The 18578-nt window shown below is 58.8% G+C and overlaps 1 protein-coding gene across 1 annotated transcript in view; it reads left to right on the forward strand.

Annotated features, from left to right (window-relative positions):
- TSPAN11 (tetraspanin 11) overlaps window positions 1–18578 on the forward strand; it is a 32830-nt gene that overhangs the window by 12993 nt on the left and 1259 nt on the right. The window contains exons 3-6 of the mRNA XM_068971863.1: window positions 11192–11266; window positions 12459–12563; window positions 13708–13866; window positions 14201–14287. Coding sequence (XP_068827964.1) covers window positions 11192–11266; window positions 12459–12563; window positions 13708–13866; window positions 14201–14287 — 426 coding nt within the window. The remainder of the gene's footprint in view (window positions 1–11191; window positions 11267–12458; window positions 12564–13707; window positions 13867–14200; window positions 14288–18578) is intronic.

The raw sequence follows: 18578 nt of genomic DNA on the forward strand, positions 1-18578 counted from the left end.
GAAGTGAGGTCTGTGTGTTAAAGTCGGCCAAGTTGTCCCTCGGGTCTCTCTCGGCCTCTCCGCTCCCCATCAATCTCTGACTCTTCCTCGCAATGTATCTGCTGGAGGAACCAGGTCATTTCGTTGATGGCTCTGCTCCCTCCCCGTCTGGACTTTCCCATGCCGTCCTGATGATGCTCTGGGAGTTGGATGTAGAAGCTTGGTCAGACTCAGGTGGGATCGTTCAGGCAGGTGTTTGTTTCATGGGTGAGGTGGGCACAGGCTCCTTGACAAACACCCCCTGGGAAGGTGGGAAGACCGCCCCCCACCACCACCACTGCTGACCCTCAGCACCATGGAAGGAAGTCAGGGCTATACCCGAGGGGGCAGAAGCCAGAGTCCCACTCTGGACTCCCAGCCCTGACCCTCCCTCCCTCCCTCCCTCCTGGGCAACTGTCAACAGCTCAGGCTCCCTGGGGCCCGGCTGGCATCTCCCCCTTCACGTCCCCAACCACAAGCCCTGTGTGGGCCGTAATTAAGAAGCGTTAGTCGCTCAGTCACATCCAACTCTTTGCAACTCCATGGACTGTAGCCTGCCAGGATCTTCTGTCCATGGGGTTCTCCAGGCAAGAATACTGGAGTGGGATACCTTACCCTCCTCTGGGGGATCTTTTCCACCCAGAGATCGAACCCAGGTCTTCTGCTTTGCAGGCGGATTCTTTACCATCTGAGCCACCAGGGCAGGGGAGGAGGGAAGCTGCAAAACATTCAGACATAGACAGGAAGGGTCAGGGCAGATCCAGTCTGAGTCTCAGTGAGGAACCAGGTTGAGCTACAGGAATCAAGTGACGAGAAGAAGCCTTGAGGTCAGTGCCTAGCCTGCCTGTCTTTATGTGCCCACTGCTGACCCAGCAGCCTGGGACCCGCACATCCGACCAGGGAGAGGAAGCTCCGTCCAGAGGGGCTGAGTCCCAGGCCTCTCTCACCAGCCACAACCCAGTTTCAGCTCTGGATGCAACAGTGTGTGTGTCCAGGCTCAGCGGGACGGCTCTCCTCTGCCTGGAAGAAGTTTTAGTTCTGCTCTGAGGATCGCCCAGAGCAAGGTGCAGGCCGTGCAGATGTGGCTCCCGGGGAATGGGGGGTGAAGCCCATAGGGACCAGCCTCCAGAGCTTGGCTTTGACCTGACCTGTCCTTCCAGCCACAGGGCAGGGGTGCCTTGAGCCAGCCCATCCCCAACAATGTCCCCCACGCCGGAATCCCAGCGAACCTGCTGATGCCCCTGATCAGACCACTGTGAGCTGGTTAAGAGAGAACACAGGCCTGGTTGAGCGACACCAGGGATGCAGTGTTCTGGGGGCGGGGAGGCCCAGCTGTGATGGGACAGAGGCTCACAGGGGCTGGGGCCACTGGGCTCTTCCCCTTGGCGTCCTTGGGGACCAGAGGAGAGCCAAGGTGTCCATAACCGACCCGCCCAGCGCTGACCGCAGCCTCCCCTTCCTACACCGTCCATCTGTGAGACCTGTCCTGCCATCCAGCCTCCCCAATCACATCCAGACCGTCATGTGGTCTGAGACCTGCCCTGGGGAGGTAGGTGGTGGGGGGCAACCATGGAAGATGCGGAGACCCAGGAAGGCCAAAAGCTTCAGCCTGTGGCCCTAGAGTACACCTTTCACCCTTCTGAGCTTTGGAAGGTCAGCAAACAGACCTCTCATCTCCCTGGGCCTGGAGGCAGCACAGGGGACCACAGGAGCTGCTGGACAGGCTGCTATGAGATGCCTTCCTCCTTCTCAGCCCCACCTTGACCCTCCTGCCTGCGTTCACTTCCATCCATACAGAACCGATGGTCTCTTTGCCCCAGCATCACTAACCAGACACTTAAGAGAGGCGTCCACTTGAAAGTGAGGTCAGGAGAAAGTGCCCGTGCGCGCGCGCACACACACACACACACGCACACCTATCTAGGAGTGTGGAGCCCGGGGCTTACAGACAGCAAACCTCAAAACCTGGTGTTTTCTTCCTTTGCTTTTCTCTGCCCGACCCTTGAAAGAATCCAAGGCAGACCCAGTCTGGGGACTGAACACAGGTGAGGGAGCAGACCCTGAGTCATCCACCTGTTGGCCCACAGCCCCTGAATTACTGAGCATTGGAATGTTTTAACCGAGAAGACGGCTGTCAGACTTTTTCTCTGGTTAACCCGAGTGGACATTTTAAAACCCAGGCTCCCATTTGGAGGCAAGCGGGGATGCTTAAGGCAGTTTAAAAGTGTTCTGTGGTTTCTGGAGTTTCCTTCCTGGTTTCATTTCTTTTCTCCCCCTCCATGTCTGACTTCCTTTTAAAACCCTGAGTCAGCTAAAAGGAGATGTGCAGTGAGTGGAATGCTATCTAAAGCGGTCCCTGAAGAGGAGAGGGGGAGATGAAAGACCAGGCATCCGAAGAATCTATGTCCAGCTTGCTCAGGCCGAGGAAGGGGCCCGACATCAAAAGCTCCCCTCGAGCTGCCTGGAGAGGGCCAGCCGGCTCCCACAGGCATGGCATCTGTCCCGGCCCGAGCCCTTCCTCCAGCACATCTGCAGCCCCTCAGAGTCACTTTCCCCAGAAGGAAATGTTCATCAGGAACAGGAATAGCACGTCTTCGCTGGTGCCGAAATCATGATCAGCAAGAAGTTGGAAATCTGCAAAAGGGGAAAGGGAGCGGGATTTAAATTATTCACGCCAGCTCTTTTTTAGCGCAGGCTGCGTGAATGAGCCAGGTCATTCAGGCCAGACCAGTCCAAGACGATGACCAAGACAGATGCTACCCTGATCGAAAGCAAGGGATGTTTTTAGAGTTTTGAATGCGGGCTCTGAACGCTCACATCTTCAATCAGATGAAGATGAGAATGGGTGGTTCAGGCTCAGCTGGGTCTTCATCAGGGCTTCTTTTATATTTAGAGGAAGGAGTTGAAGAAGTTCTAGAACCGGTTTTGAAAATGAAGGGACCCCAAGTTGCAGCGCTTCCACTGGGCTTCATTAACCCGGGCAGTCAGGGCTGGAGTAGAAACTGTACCTGGCGCTGCGTGCCTGGGGACCCCTTGCAAGTCACCTGGCCCCTCCCGGCCACCTTGATGTCTCCATCCCCATACGGGGGGCTGGGGGGAAGCATGAAGAGGACAAGACAGTATTTTAGGTCTTAGGAAACGAGTCACCGCATTATATAAAGATCATCAAGTGTGGCTATAATTATCATTTGCATCACCAGCACCAGCTCCTTTGAGAAGGAGCCTAAATGAATGGAGCTATTCTTAGGGCCGTGACTCCCAGGTCCCCACATCTTGGCTGGGCCACTCTCTCTGTAAAAGCAGGGGACAGGGTGGCATAAAGGGTGCCTGGATCTCCATGCCCAGGGTTTTGACCATGTCCTCCCCAGGCTGGTTTCTTTCTCTTTTTTGGAGGAGTAGGGGGTCCACCCCATGTGGTATGTGGGATCTTAGTTCCCTGACTGGGGATCAAACTTGTGCCCCTCGCATTGGAAGCGCAGAGTCCTAACCACTGGGCTGCCAGGGAAGTCCCTCCCCAGGCTGGTTTCTCACCCACTCCTTACTCTGTCAGGGCCCCACCAGTCACCCAGCCAGGTGGTCACAGCCTCGTCCGTTGGTGGCACTCTGATCTTTGTGTCACCGCCTGCATGTGTCAAAGGAATGGGTCCTGCAGCCGAGGCCTGGGGAACCCCGACTCTGCCCCGTCAGAGAGGGCCTCTGCTTATCTGCTTGATTTGGATTAGTGGAGGCAGGGAGTGGGCAAGAGGACCCTTGCCAGGCTCTTGGGGGATCAGGTATGAGTAGTCCCAGGAGCCGTCCAGAAGGTGCCCCACGAGAGCCCCCACAGTCGCCCGGGGCCCCAGTCTCCTAGCTGGGGCCTGGGCAGAACTCGGCTCTGCCCCCCACCAGGACAGCACACGATCAGTCGCCTGCGAAACTCAGCCCCTTCCTCTCAGATCCTCCCATCAGCCTCCTCCTTGCTGGCCTTGCTTAGTTTAGGGGCTGCACAGGAAGGGGCTCCCTGGTGGCCAAGGGGCGAACCGCCCCACCCTCACCACAGCCCCAGAAAAACAGACTTGCCCGAGGCCACACAGCCGTCACCTGGCTTGGCCCAGGCCCTTCCCCTGTCCCCACCGCCTCCGCCCCCGCTTCCTGGAGGGCTCCCACACAGGGAGTGGGCACTCAGCTTGTTGTGACTCGGGGTCCATGGTTGACATTCTGGGTGCAAAGGGAAACACAGAGGTGAGGACTGGGGGCCGGTCACCTGGCTACCCGCCACCTGGCCCACCGGGAAGTAGGGGTCAGGCTGCAGAGCGCTGGGGTGCAGGGGTCAGCTGTGAGTGCACCAGAGAAGCGCTTCAGCTGAGTTGGAAATGAGCCTAACACAGCTGGGGCTTCCCAGGTGGTGCTAGAGGTAAAGAACCCACCTGCCAATGCAAGAGACAGGGGTTCAATCCCTGGGGAGCAGGTCAGGGGGGCTCATGGCAACAGTTGCTATGGGCCTCTGTCAGTTCTGGAGATGACCTTGGTGTGGCACCTGCTACCCAGGCATTGAACCCCCGTCTCTTGCATCTCGTGCATTGGTCTAGGGCTCCACACAAACCTTATTTCACAAGCAAGTGCCCAGCAAGGATGGCCCAGCGAGGGCTGGCCATGGAGCAGAGCTGATGTGGAGAGGAAAAACTCCGCTCCCAGCCTGGCCCTCTCTCTGCTCCCAGCCTCTCAGGCCAGCTCGCATATCAGCACCAGGCAGGAACCAGAGCACACCCCGGCATCCTGCAAAGCGGCCCCCAGCCGGGTGGATTCACTGTGGCTGGGCTGGGCCCAGAAGGGTAGAGGTCACCTTCATCCTTCCAACAGTGGCATTTTGTTACTGGAATGGCTCCAGGCTCCAAAATCCACATCCTCACTTTTCTGCAGGAACAAGTAGGCAGCTGCGCCCCTGAGCCCTGACTGCCTCCAGCCGGCAGTTAATTGCCAGCAAATAACGTGGCCTGAGGTCACTGCTGCACAAACAGCTGGCTCTGTCTTTTCCAGTCCAGCCTCTTTGGCTGCTCCAAGCTCCCTGACCCTCCCACGGCCGTGATCGGATCACACTGCCAAGCTGGGGGCTGCAGGCCGCCACTTCTTGCCGAGACTTAAGCTCAGCTGCACCTGACTCTGCTGTCTCCCCACTGGAGAGAGTCAAGACTCTCTCTGAGTCAAGCCGGCCAGTGTCTCTGCCTCACCCCCACCTGCCTGGACACCAAGCCAGCTGTGGCTTGGTTTCCATCCCTGACTGTGCTGATTGTGGAGGAGACAGAGGAGAAAACCTTTGTCCAAACCCCCTTCTTTGTGGCAGAAGCAGTCCCATGGAGAAATTCCCAAAGTCCAGTGGTATAAAGTTCTTAAAACTGACCTCAAGACAGCACCAGCTGGGCTAAGTTGCCCGATCTCGTGGGCACCAGTGAATCCACCCCAGAAACTATATCTGGGGCTCGGCTTGCCCCAGATACAGGCAGGGCAAGTCCATCTGAAGATCCACTTGCTAATTAATCACCTTAATGTCACAAGGAGGAATATTTTTGCATGGTTCCTGTGGAGTCTCTCATTAAAGAAGGTATCAGATTGGTTCAGAAAGGGTTGTGGTGTTTCAGCTTCATTTGGGATCCGTAGCTTTAGAAACTATCCACCTTTTCTTCCAGTGCAAACTACTCCATTAGAGAATTAAAGAAAAAAAAAATGTTGGTAGATGGTACAGGGTGGAGGTCAATGTTTGGGTCCTGTTCTGTCTTAGCAGGCTGGTCCGTTCTGTGACTGGGCTCCAGTCTGGCGTGTTCGGAAGGGGCCTGTCCTAATGGAGGGCTCTGGGGTAGAGGTTCCGAGAGCTGTCCTTGGAAATATCATTGCTGGTTTCTATCAGACCAAGATTTGAGGGGTCAGCTCTGGAAGGACGGGGGGCAGGGCTGAGTACAGGATTGGGAGGCGGTCACAAAACTCAGCAAAGGGCAGGGATCTGGGAGGAGTGGCTATGGGTGCGTTCCTTTCACCTCATGGAGGAGGGGGACCGGACGAGATGCAGATCAGAGCCAGAGGGCGAACATCCCCGGGGGGTCGGATAGGCCTGAGTCCCGGGAGTCAGACGGGGTCAGGAGGAAGGGTGTGGCCGCAAGGTCAGGGTCAGGACCTTCTGGCTCGGGGAGGGCTTTGCGGAGGCCTTGCCCGAGCCCAGACTAGACGGCGCTCAGCTGCACACAGAGTTGTGGTCAGGGCAGCAAACCCAGGCAGGACCAGCAGAGACCAAGGCACGCCCGGTGTGCGCTCGAGGGGTGTAGCTCAGCTGGGCAGTCGCTGGATTCGGAGGGTCAGGCTGGGCTGAGTAGAGTGAACGGGATGGATGTAGGCATCAGAGCCGTGGCTGTGACTCCAGCACAGGCGTGAAGGCTCAGGGCCCCTTAGGAAGGAGGTGGCCTGCCCAGGGGGTGCCGTGCCTGGCCTGCCCGGAGGGCGCTATAGGCTGGGGGCTGAGTGGTGGTTGGAGAGAGACCATCCTGTGCCCAGTTTCCCCTCTGCCTCTTGTCACCACCCTCTCCTGATGACCAGTGTCCCCCTAACCCTGGCCCCCACCATGAGCTCAACCAGCCCATCCGCCCACTGCCCCCCCCCCATGCTGTCAGCCATCGAGGGGACGCAGTGGGGTCAGCACCAAGCTCTGCAGCCGGGATCCCTGGGTTCAATTCCAGACTCATGCTAGCGGCGTGACCTCTGCCAAACTGTAGCCCCTTCGTGCCACAGAGCCGTGTGACGCTGGGGCCACAGAGGCGTGTGACAAACCGGGTTGTGCAGTGAGCACCTGCTGTGTGTGCTTGGGGAGCATCTGGGTGGGTCAGGCACTGATTCTGCCCAGGGAGGGCTAATTTGGGGTTGGGGGGGGCGTTGTGGTATAGGGGATCCTGCCTACCACTCCCATATAGAAAACCTGCCTTTCCCCTGCTCCTGAGAAGGCGACACCCATGAAGTTATCACCCACTAAGCCGCGGGCCGGGAATTCTGGGGGCCCCTTGGGGATGGTGGGCTTGGGGTCCGTTATGTCCTGACTCATGTTGAAATACGACTTCTGCAAATGACTCACAGGGTTTCTGAGAATTTTTTACTGCCTTTTGTTAATTCCAAAGTAACAGCAAACCAAATTTAAAGGGGACACACTGTAGCTTAAGAACTTTCTTCATGCTTCCCAGAATCAAGTACTACACACAGACCTTCAGGGCCAGCCCTTTCCCAAGGACCCACCTGGGGACCCCAGAGTGTCCCCCAGACAGCAACATCTTCTCTGCACTCCAGGTCCCACGGTGCCCTCAGCTGAGTCCACGTAGACATCCCTCATCCTGCCTTGAATCGTGGTCCGCAACCTCCTGCTGTGAAGGTGCCCTCGCAGGCAGGTGCAGGGTAAAACCCCTCACATGCTTCTGTCTGTGTTGCTTCAGGCTTCTCAGGGCCCAGACAACCTTCCTCGGGCTCGTTTTTGCCATGTCTCCCATAGTACTTAGAGGCAAATGCGCAAATCAAGTCCCAGCATCAGCCTCAGAGCCTGAAGGTAAATGTGTGAGTCAGAGCGTCTCAGCAGCGTTGGCACCGGTGACATTTAGGCCAGATCATCTTTGCCATGGGACCTGCCCCGTGACCGTATCCCCGGGGTGTCTACCCACTCGAAGCCAACAGCGCTGCTTCCCGGAGTTGTGACAACAACAAAAAATGCCTCCAGACATCGCCGGTTGTCCCAGGGAGGGCAGAATCATGCCAGGTGGAGAAGCTTTGGCATAAATTAAACTAAAGCAACAATTTCACGCCATCCGCAGATCAGAAAAGGATTAAGCTGCTGCCCCCACGTGTGGGCTGCCTGCTGTGGCCAGTTCCCCATCTCACAGGCACGCTCAGTGAGAAGTGCGCTTGCAGTCTCCTTCTCGAGCTGTTTTCCGAGCATGGCGACCCAGCTCTGGACCAGGCCCTGAGGAAGAGCCAGAGGAGCCTAAGAGAGGGGCCCACTCCCCCAGGGGCTCACGGCCACCTGGGGAGAGTGCAGTCGCGCTGACGCAGCCTCCAGGTAGCGGCAGGTGAGGTCGCGCCCCTCGCCCAGTAGAGGCCACTCACCTGGGGACTGCTGCGTGAGGACCAGGAGGTGGGCAGGGGAAGCCGCAGCGGAAGACCAGGGCCTGGTCAAGGGGAGAAGCAAAACAGGCGCCATCAGGAGATGAGGCAGGTGAAGCGCTGAGGCGCTGGGGCTGGGACCCAGGGGGGGATCTTGGGGGGGCTGTGATGAGCTGCACATGGAAGGCCAGGGAGGCCTGGGAACAGGGCAAAGAAAGGCTGGGAGGCTGGGCCTGGATTCAGGGACCATCTACACAGACTTCTATGCCATGGGAGTGCTAAGATGATGTGGCTGGACCCGGGGAGTCAGGGCAGGGTTGGTGGAGTGCGAGGCAGGGTGCAAAGATGAGGCTTGTTACAACTCATGGCCCCCAGTGGCAGAGCCCCTTTGCCCCAGCCTGGCCCCCCATGCCCAGGCTGCAGCCAGCCCTGGTCTAGAAGCCAGGCTGCCAGGCTCCCTTGTGTGGGAGGATCTCCATGCAGGAGGGTCCCAGTGAGCATGACCCTTCCCCACCCCCAGCGACTGTCACCCTGATCTGTGACTCAGGGCCTCCCCCGCGCAGGTGAGTGACACGCCTGCAGCCCAGCAGCATCCCGCCCCCTGATCACCCCGCCCCCTGATCAGCCGACCCTCTGGCACCCGCTGTCCATCCCCCAGAGCCCCGGCCTGCCCCTCTCTCCCCTTGCGGAGGCATCCTCACATCCAGGGCAGCGGGCGGAGGGAGCCTGGAAGCCTCTCGGGAACACTCCCCTCCCTCCTGACAGCTCTCACAGGTCGCAGGTCGGGTAGCACAATTGACACCCGCTTGATGCCTCAGGGCGGTTTTGAGTGACTGGCAGGCGCTCATTTAGCCTGCCATCGCGTCAGGATGTGGCTGGGTCCCCTCCCTTCCCATCAGCTCTCCACCCCAGCCTGGCTTCGGGAGCAACTGTGGCAGTGATGTCCCGGAGGCAGCACGGTCCACCCTCCCACGTGACCCGTGGCTGGAGGGGTGCTGGGCCTCCCAGTACGGAGGGCCCTGGTGTGCACTCAGGAAGCCTGGGAGCGGTCATTGCGAGTAGGGGCCAGGTGGCAGGAGGGTGGTGTCAGTGCCAGGCAGGCAGGGCAACAGGGGCTCTCACCTGCTAGAGGAGGGTGGAGGGGGCGGCAGGCTAGTGCCGTCATCCCACCTGCTGGTTCAGCCACACAGGCCTGGCTGCCTGGGTTTAGGGGGGTGGGGAGGCTGCTTCCAACCCCCTACTCACTGCGCCACATCATCGCTTCACACAAGGCACCAGGGCCCCCCATGTGGAGCCAGGCGGTGGCTGGGCCTGGGTATCAGCCAGTGTCCCATCACTGCTGCTTGGGTTTCGAGGCCCTGTATCCAGGCCCCATATCCCAGAGGTTCCTCCAGCAGCAAGGGCGCATCCACAGACCTCTGAGCTGCCTCCAGCCTCAGCTTATCTGGACACCGTTCCACTTATGGGGGGACCCCTTCATCCAGACTCCTCCCCATGGCAGGAAAGGTCCACGGGACCCTTGTGGAACCTGCCACTCCCATCCCCACCTCTCATCCGGGCATCCAGGAGCCTGGAGAGCCCCGTGCCTCCATCCAGAACCCGCACGGACGTGAAGGTCCTGTGGACCCGGCCTTGATTCACATCCTTGCCAAGGGATAACCGGGGCTCCTAGCCCTGCTGGGGGATGGACAGAGCTCGGACATGCAGGCTTTCCCAGAACAGTGCTGATCCTGAATGTGGGTGCAGAAGGGGGACCAGGGACCCCCGCTGTGCTCTTGCCTCGGGCCCCACCCCACCCATACTTGAGGCCCTGCTGGCAGCTCTGATGCTGGGAGGGCGGGACCCAGGAAGACGGCTGTGGGGAAGGGGGTGATTTACTCAGCCTGAAAGGAAGCCTGACTCTCAGTGGAAAGTTATTCCTCTGTGCCAGCTGCCCCAGGGGCTGGGAGGTGGTCGAGCTAGCCCTGCAGCCCCGTGGACCAACATCACCCCGGAACTGGCCCCACACGGGCCAGGCCCTGCGTGGTCTCCTTCCCACTTGTACCCCTTCCTGCCCTCCTCCCGTCCCCTGTCTGATGAACCCTGGTTCCCACGTTCACCCCCAGGCCAAGCCTTCCCTGGAGTCCAGTGACCCAGTGGCCGATGGGGGGGCGGTTCCCCCCAGAGAAGGAGACAGCACTAGTTAGGGCTGGGGGAGGGGCCCCTTCTTCCCCCTCCTCCTCTCTCCCCCGTCCCTGCTCCCATCCTCCCTCAGCCCCTCCCTGTCCCTCCCGACCCCTTGGCTCCTGCAAGAACACCGCAGGACAGGCAGTGACACCAGGCAGGGGTGGGAGAGGGGTGCAGACCCGTCCTCCCGCAGTCACCGCGAGTGTACAGCCTGGAACCCAGCCCGGCAGGGCCCTGCAGGGCTGGAAGAAGACAGGGCAGTGCCTTTTCCAGGATCTCCACTTTGCTGTTTCCCAGCCTCAGCTGTTGCTGCCCAGCCAGCCTCTATATACTCAGCCTTGCCTCCCTCTCCACTCCTTGAACTCTAGCCCCACCTCCCCCGAGCGCTATACACCCTCCAAGCTTCCCCAGGTTCTTCCCTCTACCTAGAACGTGCATCCCTTCTCCTTCACCTGGCATCTCATTCTCAGAGATACTACTCAGGTGTCACCTCCTCCAGGAAGCCCACTCTGACTATTCCCCCCAACCTGGGGCCTTCCATAGTTTCTAGAGCTTGCCCCATAGTAGCGTTTATAACACAACGTCATGATCACATACTTATCTCTCCCTTCCACCAATAATTGAGGGCAATAATTGCCTTACTCTACCATACCTGGCACATGGTAGGTATTTAACAAACACTGGCTGTGTGGATGGATTAACGAACTGATAGCAGATCAGTGCGTGAAGGGTTGAGAGGGGAACTCCAGGCTGGCAGCCAGGAGAGGTGGGTGTGTCCAGAAGATGCTGTGAGGGATGGGGGTCCCCATTGTCCTGGGGAAGCGTTTGCCAGGGGCCCTGAGGGGCCAGCTGGCCTCCCAGGCCTGACCCTCCCCCTGTGACTGCCTTCTCTCCTTGCTTCTAGTATTTCTGCCTGTTGCTGGCGATCTTCCTCGTTGAGCTGGTGGCGGGGGTCCTAGCCCATGTGTACTACCAGAGGGTGAGTGGAACGCCCTCCTTGTCTTTACTTTACCCATCAGCACCCCCGGGAGGGACCACAGTGGGAGGGGTGCACAGAGGCATGGAGGCAGCGACACACGGTGGTCCCAGGCCTCCCCTGCCTGCTCTGGACAAGGAAGAGGTGGTCAGAGCCCTCCCACTGGGCGCTCTGTGACTCAGGGCTGATACTCAGCTCATACAGACAGATGACCACATTGTCCGTTCACACCAGCGCCCATGTCACTGACAGATATCCTCAGATAACTATGTAAATATTTTGAATGCACACGTGCGTGCTCAGTCGTGTCTGACTCTTTGCAACCCCATGGACTGTAGCCTGCCAGGCTCCTCTGTCCATGAAATCTTTCAGGCAAGAATACTGGAATGGGTTGCCATTCTCCAGGGAATCTTCCCAACCTGGGGATTGAGCCTGAGTCTCTTGCATTGCAGGCAGATTCTTTGCCACTGAGCCACCAGGAAAGCCCTGTTTTGAATATCACCTTGTAATCAAAATGAAAATCAACACATACAGACAGCCCTCCATATTCACGGGTTCCAGATTCACAGACTGAACCAAGCTTGGATCAAAACTATTCAGAAAAGAATTCCAGAAAACTCCCTAAAGCAGAACTTGAATTTGCCATGCGCAAGTGTTTATGTAGCCTTTACATTGAATTTACAGCTGTTTCTACAGTGTTTACATGGCTTTAGGTATTATCAGTAATCTAGAGATGACTCAAGTGTACAGGAGGGTGCGCATAAGTGATATGCAAACACTGCACCATCTTATATAAGGGACTTGAGCATCCACGGAAGACCCATGCTGGCCCCGGAACCAATCCCTGGGTACCAAAGGATTATCTAAAGTCACCTAGTACCCAGCCTCCCCTTTGCCATCCCACCAGCCTGGAACTGTGGTCCCCCACCTGTCTCCCATTCCCATCCATCACACTCTGCCCTGACACGGGGTAACAGCCTTTGCAACACCATCTTCACAGATCCTGCCTTCTGTGCAGCCTCCTTCCCATGGTCCCCTGGTCCTGGGCAGTCAGAGAGGGCTTCCTGGAGGAGGTGACACCTGAGTGGCATCTCTAAGGATGAGATGCCAGATGAAGGAGGCATGGCCTTAGAGGGGCCTGGGGACAGTCTGTGGGTGTTTCTGCTGACGCACCTTCTCCCTCCATGCTCCTCAGCTGAGCGACGAGCTGAAGCAGCACTTGACCCGCACCCTGGCCGAGAACTACATGCAGCCCGGTGCCGCAGAAATCACAGCGTCTGTGGACCGTCTGCAGCAGGATGTAAGCATTGCGCTGGGGCCTGAAGGCCACGCAGACACGGTTCCCAACCGTCTCTGTCCCTGCCCATCTGTGTGACCCTGGGCAAGTTACTTGCCTTCTCTGAGCCTAACTTGCCACGTCTCTGAGATGAAGCCTCACAAGGTATGGGAGCGTTAACCACAGTCCCCTAGGTAGAAGGCCCTCCCGCATGACAGTGCTTCCTGGATCCTGGTTCGCTCATTCCTCCCTTTCCTCTGCATTCCCCTCTGGGTACCTGGTGGGCAGCAAGCTGACCATGCCAGGATCCAGGCTCTTCCCATCAGCGGGCCTCCTGCTTCCTCCCTGGGGAACTGACGGCCGCAGCTCTGGGAGAGTGAACTGGAACAGGCAGAGTGTTTCAGAAAAGCAGCTGTAAGAATTTCCCAGTTATCATCAGGCAGAACTCGGGGGATGGAGGGTCTCTCCTTGCCAAGGAGGGACTCGCAATCGCCCAGCGAGGCCCGCAGTCCTGCAGAGGTAGGGAGGGGCATGTGGACCTCAGTCCAACACGGTGGCCAGTGGCCACACATGGCTCTTTGCATCCAAATGTAAGACCTCGGCCTTATGCAGCATGCACACCAGCCCTTCTGGTCAGCACTGACCTGCCCATCCAGCGGCCTCTGAGACACCTCTGTGTCCTGCAGGCCTGGAGGCGCTGAAGCTTCGAGGTCTGGATGGGGGACACCTGAGCCTCTGGCAAGGCTTGGGTCCCTATCCTGGGGGTCCTGTCTCCCTGGATGACCAGGAACCCATGCCCTGGTGGTTTGGTGCTGCCCTGGGCCTGCCACACAGGGAGACACAGCCCTCCTCCCTCGAGGACCTGCCAGCACCCACCCGCCCACCCATCTTCTCTCAGATCCTCCCTGCCCCCAGGACACCCAGGACAATCTCCTTAAAGGACATGGGTGCCCCGAAGAGGTGGCCATCAGGTTCCTGCAGCCAGCTCCCCACTTGCCTGGAGAGAAGGCCCCCCAGAGCCAGCTCCCTGCTCAAAACAGGGGAAGCGAAAAGTCTCCAGCAAATATGGATGAGATTAGGGTCTGAACACTGTCCTGTGGCCCTGTAACTGAGGGGTTGGAGAGGCCAGGCTCCCTCCTCACCTCCAGCCTCTGCCTCTGCCCCCCAGTTCAAATGCTGCGGGAGCAACAGCTCAGCCGACTGGCTGCAGAGCAGCTACATCCTGTCTCCAGAGGCCGAGGGCCGCCGGGTGCCGGACAGCTGCTGCAAGACAGTGGTGGCACGCTGCGGCCAGCGGGCACACCCCTCCAACATCTACAAGGTGGAGGTGAGTGCCCTGTCCCGTGGGGCCCAGAAAGGCCGGGCAGGTGGGCGGGGTGGTGGAGATCACACTTACTCTCTGACCACAAGACGGCCGTGGGCCTTCAAAGGTCCCCACAAAGTCTGGGGGCTGCAGCTGCTCCAGGGAAATCTGGGGACATCATAATGTGCCCCTGGGTCATCTGAGAAGCCCATGGGCACTTGAGAGGCTAGACCTGGCCCTTTAAGTGTCTGGCCTCCCTCAGCGGGGAGCAGCTCCCACCAGCCTTTCCTCCCCATCCTCACCTACTTCCGGGCCAACGTGTGTGTGTGTTTGTGTGACCTGCCTACCTGCCTTCCAGGGAGGCTGCATCAGCAAGCTGGAGCAGTTCCTGGCTGACCACCTGCTGCTCATGGGGGCCGTGGGCATTGGGGTGGCCTGCCTGCAGGTGAGTTGGAGTGAGAATTCTAGGGGGGGCGGTGTCTGGAGCCCCGAACCCATCTCTCGCTGGCTGAGATCTCAGCTCCTGGCCCTCTGCCCACCCCTGCCTAGCCTGCCCTCTCCACTCCCATCTCTCCCCTCTGCAGCCAAGGTCACTCTCTTCCCCCAGCAAACATGAAGGAAAAGGCCCTGGGGGCCACCTTGAACTTGTCAGGAACAAAGACCTGGGAGGAGTGGGAGCGTGGGTGCAGGTATGTGTAGGCACGCTGTGTGTGCACGCCAGCCTGCTGTGGTGTGCGTGGGGTCCGTGGGCGTGTCTGCATGTACTCAGGAGTACGTGATCAGGGCTGGATGCATGTACGTGTTTAGGCGTGCTGTGCATGTGTGTACATGTTCGTGCATGGACAGGCACTCGTTCCTCTGTGCGTGTGATGTGTGTGTGTGTACCCCTGGGGGGGTGTGCACCCCTGTGTACACCTGGCTCTGTGCTCCAAGGATGAGTGATGCTTTTGCCCCATTTCATCACTCACACCCCTCTCCCAGCCACCACCCAGGGTCCTGTCGAAGGTGGAGGGAGTGGACTCAGGAGGGGCAGATGCAGTGAGTAAGGGTTCCGCAGGCCCACCTCGCCCAGCAGAGCTAGAGTAGCTGATTCACCACGAAGTGTCACCCCCGAATCCCCTTCCCAGGAGGTCAGAGCAGAGGCCGGCATCACAGGACCCGTCCCATCCAGCCCCTGCTCCTGTGCGACGTGAGAGGTCACTTCCCCGCCCCTCAGGGCCTTTGCAGCGAGCAGCTCATTCCCAGCCGCGAGAGGTGTCAGTGGGAAAGGGGGTACCTGGCTCACGGAAGGCCTCCCTGAGTGCTCTCCTCCAACCCTGCCACGGCCAGAACCTATCCAGGCCAGCAGATCAGAGGGCCGATGGCCCGAGGGTCTCACTCCCTGAGCTGACACCAGGCCCCTGGCTCCTGATCCTTTGTTTTCCCAGGCTCTGTTCCTGATGCAGGGTCCGTAGAAAGAGTTGGGGTGGTGGCGGTCGTTAGATTGGGAGCCTCCCCGGGTAGGGTTCCTTCTGATCACCATCTCCATCTGTGCACCCAGGGGACCTGGCTGTAGCCCAGGGTGAGTGGGAGATGGCCTGCCTTCTGGTGGGGACCAGCCAACCTAGGGCTGGCTGTTCCGTCTCTGAGCCTCAGTTCCTCATCTGTAAACTGGGCTGGTCACACCAGATCAGTGACCAGTGTGCACATCGATCACTCGGCTCGTCGCAAACGGACAGCAGCTGCTCAGGAGATGGTACCCACCATGTTATTGTTTCCACGTGTGCACGACATCTCTCAAGAGAGCCTGTGGTTTCCTGGCCAGACCAGCCCATCCCCTTCATCCCCACTCAAGTGCAGGCGCAGCGGGTCTCGGGGGCACTCACACGGCCCCTTTGTACCTACCCAGGCAGGCCTCCTGCCCGATGCACTGACCCCCGGGAGCTGCCAGCCTGACTGGGGAGGGGGTACCCCGCTGCTGTTCCTCCCTCACCCCAGCTTTCCAGACACCTCCTGCCCACTTCAGGTGTTGGGGGCCCGCTCTGCAGACACTGACCAGATCTGGGCTTCACTCTCCATCCATTTCCTCCTGACCTCTGCCCTCAAAAGCCTGAAGCTGAAGACAAGGGCAGTGAGGCCAAGGGCATGGAATGAGATGACCACCAAGCCTGAGGTCAGGCAAGTCCAGCCATAGGAGTAATTCCAAGGAGGTTGGGCACCAGGCAGTGTTCACAGCTCCACACTGACTCCATCATGGGCAGCTCACCCGTCACAGTGCCCTGCAGAAATGTGCTCCTGTCCCCGAGAGAGCGTCATTGGGCCACCACCAGGGACCCATCCCTGGCCCATTTTCTCTGTCCGTTCCATCCATGCTGCTGCAGCGACCAAGCCTCGGGCTCCATCGCCCCCTGCCGTCCAGTGCTGGAACTACCAGCCGGGCCCCCAGGCTGTCATTCTCCACCCGGCACCCAGAAACCTTCCCCGCTCACACTGACCTGGCACTTTGGAGATCCCCAGGCCCAGGAGATACAGGCCAAGATGTCCTGTCCCCCTGCCTCCAGGAACAGGGTGGGAGGGTGATGCCTGAGAGTCGGAGGCCCCCGTTGTAGACAAAGGTTCCTCTTCGATGTGATCTGGGGGGCCACCCTCCCTCCAGAGCCTCAGTTCCCTCACTTGTAGTGTGGAGGAGTGGGACGTCTGCAAGCCTTTCTAAGCAGCAGTGTTCTCTCATCGTGGGTTCCCCAGTGGCACCTAGTGGTAAAGAACCTGCCTGCCAGTGCAGGAGACGTAAGAGAGGGGGGTTCAGTCCCTGGATTGGGGAGATCCCCAGAGGAGGAAATGACCATCCACTCCAGTACCAGTGGCAGACTTTATTTTTGGGGGCTCCAAAATCACTGCAGATGGTAACTGCAGCCATGAAATTAAAAGACGCTTACTCCTCGGAAGAAAAGTTATGCCCAACCTAGAGAGCATATTCAAAAGTAGAGACATTACTTGGCCGACTAAGGTCCGTCTAGTCAAGGCTATGGTTTTTCCAGTGGTCGTGTATGGATGTGAGAGTTGGACTGTGAAGAAGGCTGAGCACCGAAGAATTGATGCTTTTGAACTGTGGTGTTGGAGAAGACTCTTGAGAGTCCCTTGGACTGCAAGGAGATCCAACTAGTCCATTCTGAAGGAGATCAGCCCTAGGTGTTCTTTGGAAGGAATGATGCTAAAGCTGAAACTCCAGTACTTTGGCCACCTCATGTGAAGAGCTGACCCATTGGAAAAGACTCTGATGCTGGGAGGGATTGGGGGCAGGAGGAGAAGGGGACGACTGAGGACGAGATGGCTGGATGGCATCACTGACTCGATGGACGCGAGTCTGAGTGAACTCCGGGAGATGGTGATGGACAGGGAGGCCTGGAGTGCTGCGATTCATGGGGTCGCAAAGAGTCGGACACGACTGAGTGACTGAACTGAACTGAACTGATCCTCGTCTGGAGAATCCCCGTGGACAGAGGAGCCTGGCGGGCTACCGTGCATAGGGTTGCAAGGGCACGACTGAAGCGACTTAGCACGCAGCACATACGTTCCCTCATTGGTGGGAATCTCCCCCAGAAGCCCAGTTTATTCAACGTGAGGCCAGAGCTGACCTGGCGGAAGGAGGCAGGAGTCAGGAGACTGTGGTGACAGCTGTCCAGAACAGCCTCACATGGTTTTCCAGGAAGGAGCGCGCCTCGGTGCGTTGGAGGCGCTGCAGTTCCTGGATGTCTCATGGATTCTGTGAAGACCAAGCAGGAAACGACGATGACAGAGCAAACCTGCTTTCAGCCTCCCAGACTCGCGGACCAGGCACTGGTCTGCCTGCAGAGATGCTGGCAGGCTAAATGGCCAGGATGCACGAAGGGACAGGCCTCCGGGAGCCTCCAGGCTGTGATCCTCAGCCAGGGCTGCACGTTGGGGCCACCCGGTGAGCTTTGAAAGGTCCAAGGCCAGGCTGCACCCCAGCACAATGAGAACACCATCTGCAGCCGGCACCCTGGCCACAGTGCCAAGGTCAAGCGCCTGGGCCTCACAGAGGCCGGGCCCAGCAGCCTGTCCCGCCCCGCCCTTGCCCCCTCCTGCTCCCGCAGTGCCCTGTCCTATGCGTTCTCCACTCACAGCTGTTGGTACAGATCCCTCTGTGTCCTCTGTCAGGAAGTGGGCGCTGGGGCTCTTTCAGAGACAGGTAGTTAGCACCCATGCCTTGTCTGCATGTACCGGGGTGGTGTGTATATGTGTGTGCGTGCACGCTTGTGTGTGTGTGTGTGTACACTCATTGATGTCCATCTCACTGTGCCTTCCCCGGGGCACCCTGGGGCCACACTTTGTGTACAGAGCGCTAGGCGCTCCGTCCTCCGGGTCCTCCCCAGCGTGAGGCGTGCACCTTAGAAGATGCAGCCATGAGCCTGTGCTGGGCTGGCTGCTCCCGTCTGGCCTTCCCTTCAACAAGGGTCAGAAAGGTCCAGATGACCCTGCAGGATGAGTCATCGAGCCCTGATGGGGGGATAGGGCAGAGAGCGTGCCTGACACCTGGGTGGAATGGCTGGGACAGCCACCCGCTTAGAGTGAAAGATGAGATGAGCTCTAAGCCACCTTTCAGCCCAAGACTGAGTCCCCCAGGTGGATTAGCACTGCTCTTAGCACCAAGTCTGACAGCTGAAAGCTGTGTTCCCAGGGGGTGAACCTCCCGCGTGGGGACAGAGTTGGGAGGAGGAAGGGGATGCCAAAGGGCT

The sequence above is a fragment of the Capricornis sumatraensis genome, chromosome 4 (assembly GCF_032405125.1).
Source record: "Capricornis sumatraensis isolate serow.1 chromosome 4, serow.2, whole genome shotgun sequence".
NCBI lineage: Eukaryota > Metazoa > Chordata > Mammalia > Artiodactyla > Bovidae > Capricornis > Capricornis sumatraensis.